Source organism: Macaca thibetana, chromosome 4, assembly GCF_024542745.1.
Source record: "Macaca thibetana thibetana isolate TM-01 chromosome 4, ASM2454274v1, whole genome shotgun sequence".
Classification (NCBI taxonomy): Eukaryota; Metazoa; Chordata; class Mammalia; order Primates; family Cercopithecidae; genus Macaca; species Macaca thibetana.
The window spans coordinates 37,647,476-37,666,952 of record NC_065581.1 but is presented as its reverse complement, the minus strand read 5'-3'; the positions used below and the strand labels follow the sequence as shown (position 1 = coordinate 37,666,952).

General features: G+C 51.9%; 1 protein-coding gene across 6 annotated transcripts in view; it reads left to right on the top strand.

The window, feature by feature from the left end:
• Positions 1-5,317: 5,317 nt before the first annotated feature.
• Positions 5,318-19,477, top strand: part of CPNE5 (copine 5) — a 97,291-nt gene continuing 83,131 nt past the window's right edge. For 3 of the 6 annotated variants that reach the window (XM_050787629.1, XM_050787627.1, XM_050787632.1), the window contains exon 1: positions 5,479-6,038. In XM_050787629.1, coding sequence (XP_050643586.1) covers positions 5,944-6,038 — 95 coding nt within the window. In that variant the 5' untranslated portion in view covers positions 5,479-5,943. Of the gene's footprint in view, positions 6,039-19,477 lie in introns of all 6 variants that reach the window. The other 3 variants (XM_050787631.1, XM_050787626.1, XM_050787630.1) reach the window with 3 other exon arrangements.

Here is a 19,477-nt window from a genome sequence, read left to right as displayed (position 1 = left end):
ACACAGGGAGAGGCGGAAGGGAGGGGCTGCATGGGCTCTGGTTGGGATGGTGGGTCATTAAGCAGGGAGGCTGCCACCCTTCCAGCAGGAATGAGGGACTGGAGACATGGAGAGCCCCGTGGCTGGCCTCTTGCCACACCTTCGGAGACAGGTCCTCATTGCTCTTCAGAACCTGGCCTCGCTGTTATTCATGGAGTTTCTTATCAAGGGAAGAGTCGGATGACCTTGAGTCCATCACTCATCCTCTTTAAGCTTTTCAGTAAAAGAAGGAGTTTAACCTGGATGGTCTCCAACCAAGTCCCTTCTAGGATTTCTATTAATGGGTGGAATCAGACACTGCATCTCCCCTGCCTCTCTAGTGCGATGATGGTTTCAGTTCCCGCCATGCCCTGTCTTTCCTTCTCTCCCTGGGGCTACCATGAATAGTGGTGCAGGGTGTTTAGTGCACAAGGGCACCCAGCCGAGGGCGTGAGTGAAGGCTCAATCCAGCCCACGTTCTGCCCAGCAAACCGTGTGCCCTGCCTGACTCAACGTTGCATTTACCCAAAGTAAAGAATGCCTTTTTCTAGTTTGTTCTAGGTGCAGCTGGGCAGCCCCACTTTCCTGTCCCCTGCACAACCCCGCTTCTGCTCTTCTGTGCCCTTTTCTCCCACCATCCCCAGCCTCAAACAGGGGAGAGGAGGGCAGCATTTATAAGTAGTGCTTCGGGAGGGGTGAGGGACAGCAGCTGTCTCTTCTGTGAGGAGCTCTGCCCCCTAAGCCCGGTGGTGCTTTTCCTCTCCTTATCAATGCTGTGAGTTGCCTCTCAAAATTGCTCTGCCGTCATTAACACCGTGGATTAGGTCAGATGAGAGCATGTTTGCAGTCTTGGATGGCAAAGGCAAAACGCTGATGCTGATTATTCCAGATCTTCTGGGCATGGCCCATTCCGTGCTTGACGTTCTTAATCAGAGGGACGAGCGGTAGTTACGTGGCGGGTGGGCCAGGGCCATGGTTGTTTCTAATCTGGCTGCCGGGCGCAGACGGCACGTCTGCAGCACCTGCCAGCCCACGCACTGGCCTGCCTGGACATCACAAGTGACCAGGGTTACTCGGCACTATCGTATCTCTCAAAGAAGAAACAGCTCCTCCAATGGCAACATCTGTGGAGCTGCTTTTGAACCATCAGCAATTCATTTGAGCAAGAGCTGGGAGCATTTCTCCCCTGGGCCTGATCAGTAAGTTTTTTTCTTTTTTTTTTTTCTTCTTGAGGCAGAGTTTCGCTTTGTCGCCCAGGCTAGAGTGCACTGGCGTGATCTCAGCTCACTGCAACCTCCACTTCCCAGGTTCAAGCAATTCTCCTGCCTCAGCCTCCTAAGTAGCTGGGATTACAGGCATGCGCCACCACGCCAGGCTAATTTTTTTGTATTTTTAGTAGAGAGAGGGTTTTGCCATATTGGTCAGGCTGGTCTCAAACTCCTGACCTCAGGTGATCCATCTGCCTCAGCCTCCCAAAGTGCTGGGATTACAGACGTGAGCCTCTGTGCCCAGCTTCTGATCAGTAAGTTTTATGTTCTGGTTGGCCACACAGCAGCAGGGTGTCTTTCAGACCGCCCCTCCTCCAGTGTCCCCTTCTGAAAAGGCTCTGTGCCCAGCGGAGGTTGTGGCCTTGCATCACGGCCCCTCACCTCCTAGCCTCATATTCTACCTCCACCAACCCTGACCCTGTGCTTCAGCCACACTCCAGCCCCCAATCACAGATCTCTGGCCCTTCCTCATGCTGGTCCCCTGCCAGGAATGCCTGCACAGCCTTGTCCTCCAGGCAGAAGTTCATCATCTGTAGCAGCCGCTGCCTTGCCAGTGCCCACCGCAGCCCCTAACTTTTCCCACTGCAGTGTGCTTCAGTCCCACGCCAGACTGCATTTCTTTGCCTGAGGCTTTCTCTGGCTTCTGGAACCTGCATTGCCCCTGTGCTGGTTAGGCCAGAAATGCCAGGAAATTAATATCCTCCAGAAGCAGCCCTCAGCCACTGAGCCAATGACTGGCAGAAGTTGATATAAACATATCCCAGCTTCCTCACCCCTCTGCAGCCTAAGTTTGAAGTGTGTCCTACAGTCTCTCAGAGTTCTGCAGCAGGACTATACTCTAGTTGCCTAGAGCGATGACTGGCTTGATAAAGCACCTTTTATTGTCTACCTTCCCTTCCCCGTCTCACTTCTGCCCTCATGAATGGATTAATGCCCTTATTAAAGGCATTATCCCTGAGCTAGGCCCTTTTTTGCCGTTCTGCCTTCCACCATGTGAGGAAGTGTTTGCCCCTCTGGAGGACACAGCAACAAGGACCATCTTGGAAGCAGAGACCTGGCCCTCACCAGACGCCATACCTGCCGGCACCTTGATCTTAAACTTCTCAGCCTCCAGAAGTGTGAGAAATACATTTCTATTATTATATAAATAATATTTATGATTATAAAGTATTTTGTTACAGCAGCAGGAAGAGACCAAGACACCTCCCGAATGTACTACTCACATACAAATCTTTGTCTCAGGGTCTGCTTCTAGGGGAAACAAACTTCTAAGACATCATCTCAATGTCCATCTCAGTATCACTTCCTTTTTGCAGTTTCCCCTGACCCTGACCCTCCCATCTTCCCATTCCTGGGGCAGAACCATTTGGTCGGTCACTCTTCTCTGTTCCCAGAGCACATATTTTTTTTTTTTTTTTTTTTTGAGACGGAGTCTCGCTCTGTCGCCTAGACTGGAGTGCAGTGATGCAATCTAGGCTCACTGCAACCTCTGCCTCCCAGGTTCAAGCAATTCCCCTGCCTCAGCCTCCCAAGTAACTGGGATTACAGGCGCCTGCCACATACCCGGCTAATTTTTTTGTATTTTTGGTAGAGACGGGGTTTCACCATGTTGGCCAGGCTGGTCTCAAACTCCTCACCTCGAGTGATCCATTCACCTCAGCCTCCCAAAGTACTGGGATTACAGGCGTGAGCCACTGTGCTGGGCCTCCCAGAGCCCTTTCTACCTACCTCAACAGCATTCCTCATGCTGCATTGCAGTTTCTCCCTCTTCATGTCCTGGGGCCCCCAGTAGCCTGGGAACTCTTTGGGGATAGATACTGTGTCCTTTTTGCCTTTTTATTATCTGAGCCTAGGACTGCACCTAGCACACAGCATGTGTCATATACTTACATATTTTTCTTTCTTTCTTTTTTCTTTTTTTTTTTTGGCCAAATAGCCACCAGTGAAAGTGCAATGACTTAAAGGGAATGGAGTGACACAGACAAGTGTCTACATTTTTCTAGAAAGAGACCCTGGGGCTGCTACTCCAAATGCTGTCACTTTGCAAGGTTACTGGATAGAACTTCCATCTTACTACTCATTTGCTCAACAACCTGCAATGGCTTCATTTCATGGATGACTTTCCATTGTCTGGCCCTATCCTAAGAGAGAGTGAAACCTCTTGCTCAGAGTCAGGCTTTGGTCTCAACTGCCTTGTTTCGCATTCTCACTATGCCAATCCCCAGCTGGGTGATGATGAGTAAGTTACTTAGCCTCTCTGGGCACTGGCTTCCTTACTTATTAAATGTAGACAATATTAGGTTGGTGGAAGTAACTGCAGCTTTTCCCATTAAAAGTAGTAATATCTCACTTATAAAATTATTTTGAGAATTTAAAATCATGCGCGGTCCCTGTGAATATGCTATAAACCACTGATTTATACAGTTTAAAATGGTAATTTTATGGTATGTGACTAATATCTCAAAAAAAAATTAAGCATGGTGTCTGGCCCAGATCTTTGAAAATTAAACGATGCTAATTATTGTTATGAACAAGGTTTCCCAAAGGCCCTATCACTGGGCCAGGCACACAGCAGATGCTCAGTAAATACTCCTGGAATGAATGGAGAAAATATTCCACAAGTATGCTTTGATCATTGTTTATGCCAGGTATGTGGGGGATGGGGAACATAGAGATTCCGAGTTCAGTTTTGCATCCTCAGGAAGGGAAGACAGAATTATTATCCGTGGAGTGGGGCCTCCTGACCCAGCCGTGCCAGGCTGTCAGAGGAATTACAGCCTCTGCCCCTTGCTGCCTGTTCCAGGAGGCAGAACCCAGTCCAGCTGATTCTGAGCCATGGGTAAATTGTCCTAGGCAGAGGAATGTGTTCTTGTATTTATCTTTGACTGACAGTATATGATGTTCTGGGAATTGAGTTCAAACAGAATCCGGAGGAGCCCCTTATAGTCCCGCTGCCACAGACAAGGCCCAGAGGGCGCAGCTCTGCCCAGCCCAGCACCAGGTTTTTGGCCTCCGCGCCAGCCCGAGGCACATCGGCTTCGATGTGCCAGGAGGTGGATGAGGAAGTGGACGCTCCAGCTCTGCAAAGCTTAAGCTGAGGCTGAGGATGGGCTAGAGTCAAGTCTAGGTGTGCAGCCTTACTCAGGGAGACGCCTCTGCGCTGCAACCTCAGGCCCGGGAGGGCAAGGCTGGGCTAGGGAGGGGGATCGCGAGGGGCTTGGCTGGGAAGAGGACTGCAGGAGAGGTGTCCCAACTCTCCCCTCGCTCCCCAAGCACACAGCACGCGCCTACTCGGTGCTGGTTGCATAGAAGCCCAGGGAGCTCGGGCCGATCTCCCAGTCTGGTTGCCACCAGACTGGGTGGCAGGAGCTTCTAGACCTGGAGGCTGGCTCAGTCGTGTGGTCACGACGGGCGGGGGAGTGGAAGGGCGCTGGCGCGTGGTTTCGGCAGCCGACTTGGCGAGGCCGCGGCTGGCGGGAACCACGGATGGGGGAGGCGCCCATGCACCGACCCCACCTGGGCCACTGGGAAACCGAGGTAGTCCCTCCTGGCACCGGGGTCGCCCCCACACACCTCCCCAGAAGGAGATGTAGGGTCTGTTTCTGGACTGAGACCTGCCCCCGAGTAGGGCGCACACTTAGCAGAGACCCTCCTCCCCAAGCCCCTGGGAAGGGATCTTTTTTGCACACCTCCCTCCCACTTATGCCCCCTCTCCGCCTTGCATAGACCTTTCTCAAAAAAAAGAGACCTCTCCCTCCCCCAGGATGGAGTCCCCTGATGGGAGATAGGGGTGGTGAGTGGGGGCGGGAGCACACGAAGGCGCGCGCGACCAGGACCACTTCTTGCTGTCACCACGTCCCCAGCATCTGGACCGCGTCCCCCGGCCCGCCACGCGCGCACACACACACACACACACACGCGCACACACACACGCTCACACTCACCCTGCGCGCAGACCCCGCCCGCGGCCCCGCCCCGGCCCCTGCGGGCGCCCCCTCTGGCGCTCCCGGGTGGCGGGAGGCTGCGGCTTCGGGCAGATTTGATTTTCCCGCAGCCCGGGCGCCCAGGAGCCGAAGCCCGAGCCGAGGAGGTGGCGCTCGCAGCCGCGTCCCAGCCCCGTCGCCGCCGGCGCCGAGACCCAGGGAGAGGCGGCGCAGCCCGGGCGCCCCGGGCTCCGCGCTGCCGGCGCCCCGCCACCCCCGCTGCCAGCGCCCCATCCGGCGCCTCCCGCCCCTGACGCCCCTCTCCCTGTCTCCTGCATCCCCTCTACCGCTGCCCACAGACGCGCGTCCCTCTCCTGGTGCCCCTCTCCACGACTCCGCGCGTCCCTCCCGGTGCCCTCTCCCCGCGCCCCTCTGCCCGCGCCCCTCTCTGCCTTCCCCGCTGTGGCCCCGCTCCCTGGGCTCCTTGCCCTTCCCCGCTGGGCACCTAGCCTTCTCGCAGCGTCACCCGAGCCCCCACCTCGATCCGCGGCCCCCGCTCCCTCCGCCCTCTTCCCTCTCTCACTTCCCACGCCCCCTCTTCGCGCTCCTCTCTCCTCCCCTTGCCGCCCAGCCCTGGCTCTGGAGTTGGGGGAGAGCCCAGGGCTCCAGTCGCTCCGGAGGAGGCGTGAATCGCGCAGGGATTGACTAATTTGGGGTGGGGGGTGCGGTGGGCGATGGAGCAGCCTGAGGACATGGCGTCGCTGAGCGAGTTCGACTCCTTGGCGGGCAGCATCCCGGCCACCAAGGTGGAGATCACCGTGTCCTGCAGGTGAGCCTCCCGCTGGCCGGGTCCCCTTGCCCCCGGCTCTGGTCGCAGAGCCCCGAGGCCCCTGCCGCTTCGATCCTAAACCTCCGCGCGCCCCCTTGCCAGAGTGTCCTGGTCTCCAGGACTGCCCCCCTGCCGATCTGCCAAGAGCCCCTGTCCAGCTGCGGGTGGCGACCGCAGAATAGGAAGCCAGGCTGGGGTCATATCCCAGAAAGTTTGCGCTCCAGGCTGTTGCTTCGAGGAGCTATCAAGATACAGGAACAGGGGGTCCAGGCACCCAAGTGGGGAGAGGCAGTTGGTAAAAGGCTGTACTATGGTCTCTGCTCAGGCTATCTCTGATCACCTCATCCTCAAATCACGAAGTGAGTGATATACTCTCATCCCTCCCAGGCTTCTCCAGCCTCTCCCTTCTATGCCCTCCTCTCTTCTCTCTTTGCCCCTTTGCCCCAGCATCCCGATCTCCCCTCACCACTCTCCCCCACCCCACTGTCCTAGACTCTAGGATTTTAAAGCCTTCCTTCATCTCCCTCAACAATGAAATTGACTCCTGGAAAAAGATCAGATTGACTCGTTCATACTGAGGTGTGGATACATGATAACAACTTAAAGTGGCATCATTAAAAAAATAACTTGGGTCAAAAATGTTAAGCCAAAGGAATAGAACACTGATTGTGAAATTGTAGAGTCCAACAGAGGAGGAGGGGGAATATTTTTGTGGGCTACCACGCCCAAATTCTCACTCATGTCACACAGGGTTTGGGGGTAACTTCTTTGTCTAAGAACTGGGTCTGCCCCAGGTTCTCCTAGCTCGGGGGAAGGCTGCCCCAGGCAGTAAGAGGGTATGGGTGGCAAAGGGGGATTTTTCCCTAGTTCACTCTCTGTGGTTGGCCTAGGATCATGTGCTACAACGCAAGCATCACCCACTTTGAGTTTCCCCCACAGATGCCATGCCCCCTGCCCCAAATAACTGGCAGCCTTTCTGGAGCCCTGGCTGTGCCCTTGTTCCAAATCACCCATCTCATCCTCTTCCAGACTGCTCCCTGGTCAGACCCTTCATGAGAGGTAACCTTGTTGCCCCCAAGCCTGTATTACAAAGTTGTGGCATTGATGAGGTGTAGGTAGAGCCAGAGAGGCTGGGCAGGGGCATGAAAGAGGGAAGGACTCAGGGTGACTTTCTCTTGAAGACTTGGAGGTAAGTGAGAGTGAAGGCTGATCTGGTTGAACGTAGCTGCCCTCCTAAGCCAGGCCCTCCGGGGGCTCCTGTAATAGCTCCCAGGTCCCATATACCATGTCCTCAGGATCATCTCCCAACACCATTTGCATCTTGTCATTACTCTGCTGGGCGATTCCTGATGGCCCATTAGCTCCAGTCTCACCTCCTCAGCCGTCAAAAGTAGCACGGCCTCCCCTCCCTTATCCTGCACGCATATCCCTGCGCCTGGGGCTCCCTCCCAGCCTTCAATCATGCCTGTCCTCTTCAGTTGTCTTGGGATCCTTCCCACCTCCAAGCCTCTGAACAGCCCATTCCCCAACCAGATTTCACTCTTCCTTTATCTCTGCAAGTTCATGACCCCCTTCCCCCGAAAAGCCTGGCCTCATGCTCCCCACTTCCAGGCATCCTCTCAACCATGAGGCACACAGCTCAAATCACTGTCTTCTGGGTCCCCTGGGCCCTAGGTACTCAGCCTGGGCCACAAGGTCACTCACATACTGAGGATGAAACCTCTTGAGACATCTCAGGTGTGCAGACGTCATCCCTCCCCTCTCAAAGCAACTGTGTAAGCATTTGAGGGCAGGGATTCCCACCCTGAGACAGACCCATGCACCCTCTACTCCAGTGGAGAGGAAAGGAGATGGAGGGCAGATATTGTGGCTTTGGAGTCAGACACCTTGAAACAGAATCTCTGCTTCACCACTTGGGGCAAACTTTAAGCCTCAGTTTCCCCCACTTGTCAGGTACAAACAATAAGCAGCATGTACTCATGGAGAAGCCTTGTTCACCAAGGTAGCTTGTGTGTTTAGAGCAGTGCCTGGCACTGTGCCAAATACTGTTGGAGGAATTAACTTGCAGAAGTGGAGGAGCATGAAGCACCTAGCAAGCTACTTTGCACTTGCTTGGCACACAGTAGGTGCTCAATAAGTAGCTACAATGATCACCAGAAGGCGGTAGCACCTGGCCCCTCCTGTCTGCTTTCTGAAAGTAAAGATGTCCAAAGGACTCAAACCTCTTGCATAAGAGGCCTTCCCGGGGGATGTGGTTCTGGGGCTGACCCTGGGTCAGTTCCCTTTCGGGGGACATGATCCATGAGCTGAGGAAGACCCTGAGCTGGGCCCTACTCATGTTCTCCAGAAAACCAGAGGTGGGGGGAAGTGGGTTTTGGTGGGGAGGGATGAGGAGGGAACAGTCACTTAGAACAGAGGGGAGGTGAGAAAACAGTCTGGGTGGCCTTGAAATTGTAGATGCATCTCTTTGCCTCAGCCTGGCCCAACTATTCAGGTTCCAGAACAGAGAGAGAGGAGGAGGAGGAAAAGGAGGAGGAGAGGAGCACAGGGAGGAGGAAGAGATGCAGAGAGTGGCTTTCTCCAGCATATTCTTCACTCCACGGTCACCAGTTAAGAGTCAAGTACCTCCCCCCTGCACTCTGTGGTCAGTGCTGTCGGGGACCCAGGAGAGGCTGCTCTGGGATGCTCTGCCTTGAGCATCTAAGTGACACCTGCTGGTGGGCACAGAACAGTAGGGCAGGCAGAGGGGCTGGCAGGGTGAGAACTCCAGAGGGTTTCAGGATAGGCAGCTGGGGTAGAAGGGCCAATATTTCAGGGAAGATTATGAGTTCCTACCTCTGGCTCCCAGGAACACTTGTTTCCACTTGCCTTCCTCCGCATGAAGGGGCCTACCATTTCCTGCAGCCCCAGGAGCCTTCTGCTCTGTGCCTAGGGGAGGATCTGGCACCTGCTGTGCCCATCCTAGGGCTCAGCTAGCTAAGCAAAGCTGCCTGGCACAGGGGCACATCTGAGTCAGAGCACAGGGCCACCATGGGGCCAAGTCTCCACTGAAGGCAAATGACACTGTGGGATGGACAGTTTCAGGCCCCTGATTCAGGTAGAGTATACGATACTCCCAAACAATTATTTTTACTGACTATAGTAAACTCAGGCCCCAAGATTAGAAAGCCTTTGGTTATTTGGCACAATGGTTATGAATGTGAGCCCTGGAATCTGTCTCCTTGGTTTCAAATCCCAGCTGTCTTCCTATGACCTTGGGTAAGCTACTTAAGCTGTCTATGCCTCAGTTTCCTCATCTGTAAAGGAAGCATAATGATCCTTATCAGTTATGAGGCTTAAATGAATTAATCCATGAATAGCGATTGATGTTGTTGCTTATTTGACACCTGGAAGTTAATAAAAATTTGCCTCTATAGCTGGCTCCCAGGGTCTCTGTGTGTCCTGGAAATCTGATCAATCTAGAGATTTTTTTTTTTTTTTGAGATGGAGTTTTTGCTCTGTTGCCCAGGCTGGAGTGCTAGAGCGCAAAGGCGCAATCTCAGCTCACTGCAACCTTGCCTTCTGGGTTCAAGCAATTCTCCTACCTCAGTCTCCTGAGTAACTGGAATTACAGGTGCCTGCCTCTACACAGGGCTAACTTTTGTATTTTTAGTAGAGACAAGGTTTCACCACATTGGCCAGGCTGGTCTCGAACTCTTGACCTCAGGTTATCCACCCGCCTCAGCCTCCCAAAGTGCTAGGATTACAGGCGTGAGCCACTGTGTCCTGCCAATTTAGAGATTCTTAAGGGTTGTTTTGGGAGTGAGTAGGGCAGATGGTTTGTGGAACTAGATACCAGTAGACATTGTAAAAAATGTGACTTTAAAGACCCTCCTCCCTTGAGCCAAGAGCTCTTCCTTCCTCTGATGGCCTGTTCTAGACCCTTCCTGACTGTGCAAGCCATCCTGCAGTGTCAATCAAAACTTACCTGTCCGACGTTCCATTATCCAAAGGCCCCACTATTTTTCAGCTCTCCATGCAGGAATCTGGCCCAGCATGTTGGTTAGAAAGAATGATTTGCATTTTTTACATAACAAGAAACCTTTGCACTTGCGCAGGGTCCTGCTGGAGAAGCGATGCACATTTCCACATCGTGGGTTCCCAAGACCCAGGGAAGATGGGGCGGGGCAAGCTGGAAGCAGCCGATTGCTTAGCCCTGCTGGCTGCCCTCTCCCCACCAGCTGGTATGGGGCTGGTGGGCAGCTGTTGTTCTGCCCCAGAGATATTGTTTTCTGCTCTCTGTTCGGGTTGGCGTTTTGCTGCCCTGGAGCCCGAGAGGCAGCCCGGCTCAGGAGCTGTGCCCTGGGCCTCTCAGGAGGGGTGTGAATAGCTCTGAGCGCTTTCTTCTGACAGGCAGGGAGAGGGTGGTTTGGGGGAGGGAGGAGCCTGGGGGAGTGCGGCAGCTGTCAAAGCCAGTGCTAGGAAAAGAAGTCCACTTAGCCACTGAATACACCAAGGTACTCAGGTCAGTGGAGCTAGGGGAATAATAACAGTGGCATTTGCTGAGTGCCTACTGCATGCTAGGCACTTTACATTGTATTAGGCTGAACCGTATGCAATTTCTACACTCAACTTTTTAATTTTATTTAATTTAATTAATTTATTTATTTTTTTGAGATGGAGTCTTGTTCTGTCACCCAGAGTACAGTGTTCTGTCAGCTAGAGTACAGTGGCCCAATCTCTGCTCACTGCAACCTCTGCCTACCGGGTTCAAGCAATTCTCCTGCCTCAGCCTCTTGAGTAGCTGGGATTATAGGCATGCACCATCATGCCCGGCTGATTTTTATATTTTTACTGGAGACAGGGTTTCACCACTTTGGTCAGGTTGGTCTCAAACTGCTGACCTCAGGTAATCCGCCTGCCTCGGCCTTCCAAAGTGCTGGGATTACAGGCATGAGCCACCACACCCAGTTGATCTGCTTTTAACCTATTCAAATAAATAGCACCACTTGTTTTTCTTTTCTTTTCTTTCCTTCCTTCCTTCTTTTTTTTTTTTTTTTTTAAGATAGAGTCTCTGTCGCCCAAGCTAGAATGCAGTGGTAGTGGTAGAGTCATAGCTCAATGCAGTCTCCAACTCCTGGGCTCAAGCGATCCTCCTGCCTTAGCCTCCTGAGTTGCCAGGACTACAGGCACACACACCACCACACCTAGCTAATTTTTAATTTAAAAATTTATTTTTATTTTTTAATTTTTTTGTAGATGTGAGGTCATACTCAATTGCCCAGGCTGATTGGCTGATCTCAAACTCCTGATCTGAAGCAGTCCTCCAGCCTGTGCCTCTCAAGTGCTGGGATTAGGTGTGAGCCACTGCACCTGGCCTCATATAATACTTTTACATAATTCAAACTAAGATTATTATATTAGTTCTCAATTGCTACGTGACAAATTACCACAAACCTAGTGGCTTCGATCTACAGCCATTTCTCATTTCCTAGTTTCTGTAGGTCAGAAATCCAGGCATGACATAAAGTGGCTTTTGTCATGTGGCTCAGGGTCTCACTAGGCTGGAATCAAGGCATTGGCAGGGCTGTGGTCTTATCCAAGGCTCTGAGTCCTCTTCCAAGCTCACTAGTGGGTGTCAGAATTCAATTTTTTTTTTTTTTTTTTTTTTTTTTTTGAGACGGAGTCTCGCTGTGTCTCCCAGGCTGGAGTGCAGTGGCGTGATCTCGGCTCACTGCAAGCTCCGCCTCCCGGGGTCACGCCATTCTCCCGCCTCAGCCTTCCCAAGTAGCTGAGACTACAGGCGCCCGCCACCACGCCCGGCTAGTTTTTTTGTATTTTTAGTAGAGACGGGGTTTCACCATGTTAGCCAGGATAGTCTCGATCTCCTGACCTCGTGATCCACCCGCCTCAGCCTCCCAAAGTGCTGGGATTACAGGCTTGAGCCACCGCGCCCGGCCCAGAATTCAATTTCTTGCAGCAGAGAGATTAAAGTTCTGTTTTCTTTCTGGTTATTGGACCAGAGTAACTCTCGGCTCCTAGAGGCTGCCCCCAGGCCCTTGCCACATGGCCCCCTCACAGTATGGCAGCTCACTTCTTCAAGGCCAGCAGGAGAATCTCTCCCTAAACTGCTATGACAGAGTCTTATGTAAAGTAACTGTAATCACAAGAGTGAATATCTGATCACCTTTGTTATACAGCATAACCCAATCACCTGAGTGACTAACCTATCATACTCCCAGGTCCCGCCCACTCTCAAGGGGAGGAGATTATACAGACATGTGTGCCAGGAGACTGGAATCTTGGAGGCCATCTTACATTTCTGCCAATCACCATTGCTATGTCTTTTAAACTAGGATAGATAGATAGTAGTATTTTCTCTTTTTGTTGATTAGGAATTTGAGGCTCAGAGAGGTTAAGAGATCTGCCCAAGGTTACACAGTGAGTACATTTTAGAGAGAGGGATCCAAATCCTATTCCCTCAGACTTCAAGGCCTTGAGGGCTTCTTGAGATTGGAGGTTGGGTTCTCCAGGAGGATGGTGGTGGAGGCCTGAGTACCAACTGTGGTAGGTGTGACCAAAAGGTAGGCACTCTCTCCCCAGGGATGGGAGAGGCTTCCTTGCTAACAGATGCCTCTGGTTCTGAGCAGCAAACCAGAGAGAGTCACAGGACGGAAGTCAGCCTTCAATGCCATCCAGACCACACAGTAGTAGCTTACCATCCCTCCTCTCCCAGCTCACAGTTCACCCTGTTCAGACTCAAGGCGATCACTGGAGATGTTCTACCATTGGGAAGAAAGGGTAGGGAGGAGGCTGGGGAATTAGGCTGGAAAGCTCTGGGGCAAAGAAGAATCAGGCTTGGGTAGGAATGATTCAGATGTAGGTAACAGAAAATCTGACTAATGGTGGCTTAAACCTGAAAGGCATTTATTTTTCTCAGATCACAGTGAGTCTGGAGGTAGGTTATATCAGGGCTACTTTGTCAGCTCACTTTATCATCAAGGACCCTGTTGTCTTTCTGTTTTGCTATCATCTTAGCAGTAGGCCTCATTGTTACAAAATGGCTGCGTCTGCTTCAGGCATCACAACTGCATCCAAAGACAGGAAGCTAGGCACGAGGCCAGAGTCCTTGCTCTGAAAAGTTCTTTTTACGGGGAAAGTACAATCCTTTCCAAAATCTCTCAGTAAACTTTCCTTTCTATTTCAGAGGCCAAAGCTGGGTCTCATGTGTACTCCTAGACTAGGGACAGGGGCCATCTTCCTGGATTTCAGGGAGTCGTCATCGGATCTAAACACTGTAGATTCTGTCAGCAGGAAGAGAGTGGGCAATGTTTGCTGGATGGGCAACCATGGCATCTATGGGGCCATTTGGAAAGCAAGGAGGCTTTCCAAGAGCCTAGAATTTGCATCTCTGAGGCCTGCTCCTCAGGGTTTCCTATAGTCAATGGACGGTGGACAGTATTAGGTGACTGACTCTCCAAGCACCGCTTGGCTGGACCCATGACTGCCTCTCTTTCTGCCAGTTTGCCAGCCAAGAATAAAAAGGCTTAGTGTGATTTCAAAACATTGCAAGGTTCCCTAAGGTCTCTTCTGCTGGCCTCACAGACACCTCACAGTAGCAACAGGACAGCTTTATACCTTAGGGTATGCAAGAATCCTGACCAGGACACTGAAAGTCAGTGCCACTCCTGGCTTATCTTCTCTGGGATCCCGGCCAGACCGTTTAAGTTCTCCAACCTCAGTTTCTCCATTTGTAAACTGGTGAAAAATACTGGTCCTGTCCACATCCTCTGTCTTCATTGTTCTCAAGACTAAAGAGATTAAGTCTGTGACATTCTATATAAACTGCAATGTGCTAAATCAGCTTAATTGTGGTAATAGGTACCAATAACTGAACACTACTGACACATTCATTTATTTGATAATTGATATTGATCTTCATTTGCTATTGAGAAGCTTTTTTTTTTTTTTTTTGAGATGGAGTCTTGCTCTGTCACCTCTCCCTGGCCAACATGGTGAAACCCCGTTTCTACTAAAAATACAAAAATTAGCCGGGCGTGGTGGCGGGTGCCTGTAATCCCAGCTACTCGAGAGGCTGAGGCAGGAGAATTGCTTGAACCTGGGAGGCGGAGGTTGCAGTGAGCTGAGATTGCACCACTGCACTCCAGCCTGGGTGACAGAGCAAGACTCTGTCTCAAAATAAAAAATAAAAAGAGTCCGGGTGTGGTGGCTCTAGCCTGTAATCCCAGCACTTTGGGAGGCCAGGGTGGGCAGATCACTTGAGGTCAGGAGTTCCAGACCAGCCTGGCCAACATGGTGAAACTCCATCTCTACAAAAAATACAAAAATTAGCCGGGTGTGGTGACACATGCCTATAATCCCAGCAACTCTGGAGGCTGAGGCAGGAGAATAGCTTGAACCCAGGAGGCAGAGGTTGCAGTGAGCTGAGATTGCACCACTGCACTCCAGCCTGGGCAACAGAGTGAGATTCCATCTCAAAATAAATAAATAAATAAATAGAATTCTGGTCATCATGAAGAGAAGGGGCTGGTGAAGGGTAGAGAGAGGCAGGCATGGAAGCGCATTGCTAGGCAGAAGACTACTGAGGCCTCCAAGTGAGAGATGATACTGATGGTGGCATGGGGAGGAGTGAACAGATTTGGGGTATATTTTGAAGTAGAAATATTTAAGACTTGATGATGGGACAGGAGGGGGAATAAGGGAAAGAGAGGAATTGAGTGTGTTTCCTACGTTTCTGTTTGAAGCTGTTGACTTTACAGCAACTCCACAGGCAGGTATGTGACCCCATGCCCAGATGAAGAAACTGAGATGAAGTAGTTTGTCAGGGCCACATGTGGCCATGTGGGGACTCCAGTTCAGATGCATCTGAGGCCAGAGCTCCTGCTCCCTTCCCTTGGCCATGTAGTGTGAGAGGGACAATTATTACAATAATTAATAACAATAAAAAAGCAAATTGCCCCAGGAAGGAGAGCTCTTTAAGCCATGTGAAAATTGCTTTTTAGACCTTGGTGAGGTTGCTTGGCAGGGAAACAGAGCACACGGGTGAGAACGGGATCTGAAAGGGGAGATGGGTAAATGCCAGGGGCTACGTGCCAAGGCCTCTCTCCTCCCAGCTCCCGCCCTGCTTTCCTCGGATTACTTCTGCCTTTTAGGTCTGGGAGCCGGGCGGGAGGAGATGGGAAACCCTCCAATTCTCCTCCTCAGTCATTTGTTTGGGAGCAGCTCTGAGAGGCTGAGGATGGGAAGCAGGACAGTGAGGATAAGAGGGAGCATTGCTGGCCCAGATGGTGCTTTGGGAGACCTTGGCTTTGGTAGTGCAAGCACTCCCCAGGGCACCTTTAAATGAGCTTGAGTTTCAGAGTTCAGAGTTCAAATTTCTGCATGCCTTTTGACAAGCCGGTGACACCAGGCACATCACTCAGCCTCAGTGGCCTTGCCTATAGAATGGGAGCAAAGTCTACTTTCTGGTATTGATATGGAATGTAAATAGAACGTCACAGGCTAGGTACATAACAAAGGAATTGGCACAGATTATATACCTGATGGGTGTCATCTGTCTCCCACCCCATTTGCCAGATGTTTATGGTGAATTGCTCTATCCAGAAATGGGGTGATGCTGGTCGGTACCTCAGGGGCCTCTGTGGGACCATCAGGATTCCTGTTTTTGTTGTTGTTGTTGTTGTTGTTGTTTTTTGTTTTCGCAATTCCTACACTCAACTTTCTCAACTTTTTTTTTTTTTTTTTTTTTTTTTGAGACGGAGCCTCACTCTGTCGTCCAGGCTGGAATGCAGTGGTGTGGTCTCGGCTCACTACAACCTCTGCTTCCCGGGTTCAAGTGATTCTCCTGCCTCAGCCTCCCAAATAGCTGGGACTACAGGTGTCCACCACCATGCCTGGCTAATTTTTGTATTTTTAGGAGAGACTGGGTTTCACCATATTGGTCAGGCTGGTCTCGAACTCCTGACCTCAGGTGATCCACCTGCCTCGGCCTCCCAAAGTGCTGGGATTACAAGTGTGAGCCACCGTGCCCAGCCTTCTGTTTCTTTTATTTATGTATTTATTTATTTTTGAGACAGGGTCTCGCTCTGTCACCCAGGCTGGAGTGCAGCGGTGTGATCACGGCTCACTGCAGCCTCGACCTCCTGGGCTCAAGAGATCCTCCCACCCCAGCCTCTTGAGTAGCTGGGACTACAGATGCACACCACCACACCCGGCTAATTTTGTTTATTTTTTGTAGAGACAGGGTCTCCCCTATATTGCCCACGCTGGTCTCAAACTCCTGGCCTCAAGCGATCCTCCTGCCTCAGCCTCCCAAAGTGTTGGGATTACAGGCGTGAGCCACCAGGCCCAGCCAGGATTCCTGTTTCTACCTGACCTTGGCTCTCCTGTCCCCACTCTCTCCTCAAGGAAGGCTGTACAACCAGTGGGCAGTGATGGGCAAGGGTAGTAGGGCTTGGGTCCTGCTAAAGCCAGGCTTTAGGGAGCAGAGAGGGGAGAATGTGGAGCATTCTTAGGTGCCATCTTCATTCTCCACAGGCCTTTATTGAGCACTTATTGTACACCAGGCACTGCATTGCAACTTACTATGTGAGTTTAATCTCAGAAAACTCCTGGGAGGGTGGGACTGTTATTACCCCTTCTTTACACATGGGAATACTGATGCGCAGAGAAGCTAAGTGACATGCCAGAGGCCATACAGCAAGTAAGGGACAGAGTTGGGTGTTGGATCCAGAGAGGAAGCTTGAAGTCTATGCTCTCAATGCCCCCACTTTTCACCCAGGGTTGGAGGGATGCTTAGGGTGAGTTGTTGGGAGGAAGATAAACCATCTTTTCTTGACCTTTTTAGACTCATGAATGTCTTTGGGTATCTAATGAAAGCTCTCCATATGTATGGTATCCATATATACCAATATGCCATACTTTGCTTATTGGGGACCCATGATCTCCATTAGGGGTCTTGCTGCAGGAAAATGTTTCTGTCTATGCTGCAGCCAAAGCCTTTGCTCAGTGCATTGATGCAGCACTAATGGGCTTTGTTTAGAGACAACCAGGGATGGTCAGTTCACCCAGCATCTCAGCTCAAGAGCACACATGTCTCCTCTCTGGCTGAGGAGTCCCTGAGGCAGAGGCTATGTCTCCCGGTCAGACTGGGCTCCCTGAGGGCAGGGTTGTATCTCCCTCTCAGACGGGTACACCCCAGCCCCTACTGATACCTTTCTATTTTTTTTTTTTTTTTTGGTTTGTTGTTGTTTTAGAGATGAGTTCTCACTGTGTTGCCCAGGCTAGTCTCGAACTCCTGAGCTCAAGTGATCCTCCCTCCTTGGCCTCCCGAGTAGCTAAGACTATATGTGCCCAGCTTCTTTATTAAGCCCCCCCAGATGGGAGGTGTTACCCTGTGGCCCCCCTTTTAGCACCTGCCAGGGGCTCTCATTTTGCCCTTCCAGTGCTTTCTGTCCTTGCTGGGGCCTTAGAGACTTCTGACCTCACAGTCCAGTGAATGACCGTTTTCTCACTGCCAGTGAATTGGAAATGGTTCCTCAAGGGTAAGCGGGGAGGAAAGGGGCTCTTGGCTCTGCTTCCTTGGCCTTGATTTAAGGGACAAAAGAAGCCAGGCTCCAGGCTGCTGTGCAGACAGCGGAAGGGTTGTATGCTCTTAAAAAAAATAATACGTTTTTCCTGTTAAAAAAAATTTCTCTTTGTGCTCTCCAAAGACAGAAAGTGGAGAAAAAGTACTTGTGGTCTGTTCTTGTCTGTGCCCTGGTGTCTCGGGCCTTTCCTCAGGGCGGAAGACCCGGTTTCCTCCCCCAGGCTTTTGGCTGTGTGCCTGTGGGCAAGTGACTCGCTGCCCCTGGGCCTGGAAGTCCTCAGTGGATCAGGGTGAGGATCAGTGGGGGAAGGTGCTTTACCTTGAAGAACCTTCGCTGCACATGTGTGTGGTGTTGTCTGTGACTTTGCAGCGGGGGAAACTGAGGCCCTAAGAGATGGTGTCTCAACATGTGGTATTTGGACGGCTGTCATCAGAGACATAATAGTGGGATATCTGGGGGGCACTTGTGTAAACATAGCTTCTGGAGCCCTGCTTCAGACCTACACAACCAGACTCTGGGAACAGAGCCAAAGAACTGCCATTTTATACCTGAGGGCAGGGGTGAGCCCCAGAAGTGCGAGGCCCATTGTTCATGGGGAGAAGCCACCTGTCCAAAGCCAAGAGAGGAGGTTTGGCAGGCCCTGAGGCTTCTGTCTGGACAGGCAGTTAGGGAGAGGGATGGATGGAGGCACGTGTGGACGAGGTGTGGGATTAGAGAGAGTGTAGGGTGCAGGGACCTAGGTGAGAGGCAGAAGGCCCTCGAGGCTGAGAGTGGGGAATGGAAGGGAGGCTGAAGAGGGGCTGAGTTGGGGAAGGGACTCAGAAGGGAGCCCTGGAAGTGTGTTGAGGCGGGCTTCTTCCTTGGACCTGCGAGGGTGGAGGTTGCTTGTGCTGTGCTTGTTACCAAGTGTGCCTGAGCATCCACTGGGAGAGTGACGGCTCCGCTCAGCACTGGGCCGAGGACGGCTGACCTCTCTGACAAGGCTGATGAGGCCCCAGGTGCTCCACATATCGAATCTCCACAGCAGCCCTGAACTATTTTTACTTCCCCCACCCCGCTTTACAGATAGGGAAACTGAGGCACAAGGTGAGCAAACCCAGCTTGTCTACCTGCAGAGCCCATGCACTTAACTACTACATGCCACCACTGAGAAGAAGTGCAAGGGGCTGTCCCTGAGCTTGACCGTGCGCCACCCAGGTGGGCCACCCAGGTGGCCACCCATCTGGCCATTCTTTTTGGTCGTCCTTCATCCATCCAGCTTGCCAGGCCACTACTCTGACTCAGGTGCTAGGCTGGCCTGTGGTAGGGTGGAGAACCCTGCCGTGGGAGGCATGCACAGCCTGTGTGAGAGACAGATACACCCATGATTTTGCAACCGAGCGTGTACAGAGTATGTAATGGGGTCCCACAAGTCACAGGGCTGCACACTACAGTCCAGAGAGCGCTCAGGGGAGAGAGAGGAAGTAGCTGTCCATCAGTGTCCAGGAAAGGCAAAACTGAGGAAGGATAGGAATAGTCTGGAAGGATGACAAGAATAATTTCAGGAGAGTGGAGGAAACAGGGTTTGCTTTATCCTTGGGTGCTGGTTGCCAGGGTGACCCACGTCACAGGACTCAGTGAGGGTCTTGAGGTCATCGGGCAAGGAGCCAGGTGGTTAGACTGTTTCTTAGTCTAGCTGTGTGCCTCTAGCCCACCTGGGAAGTGGGCAGGACCAGGAAAAGCCCCATCTACTTGTCTGATAAGACCTCCCCCTCCCACCCCCCATAACATAACACACACGCGCACGCACACACACACGCACATACACACACGCGCACGCACACACACACGCACATACACACACGCGCACGC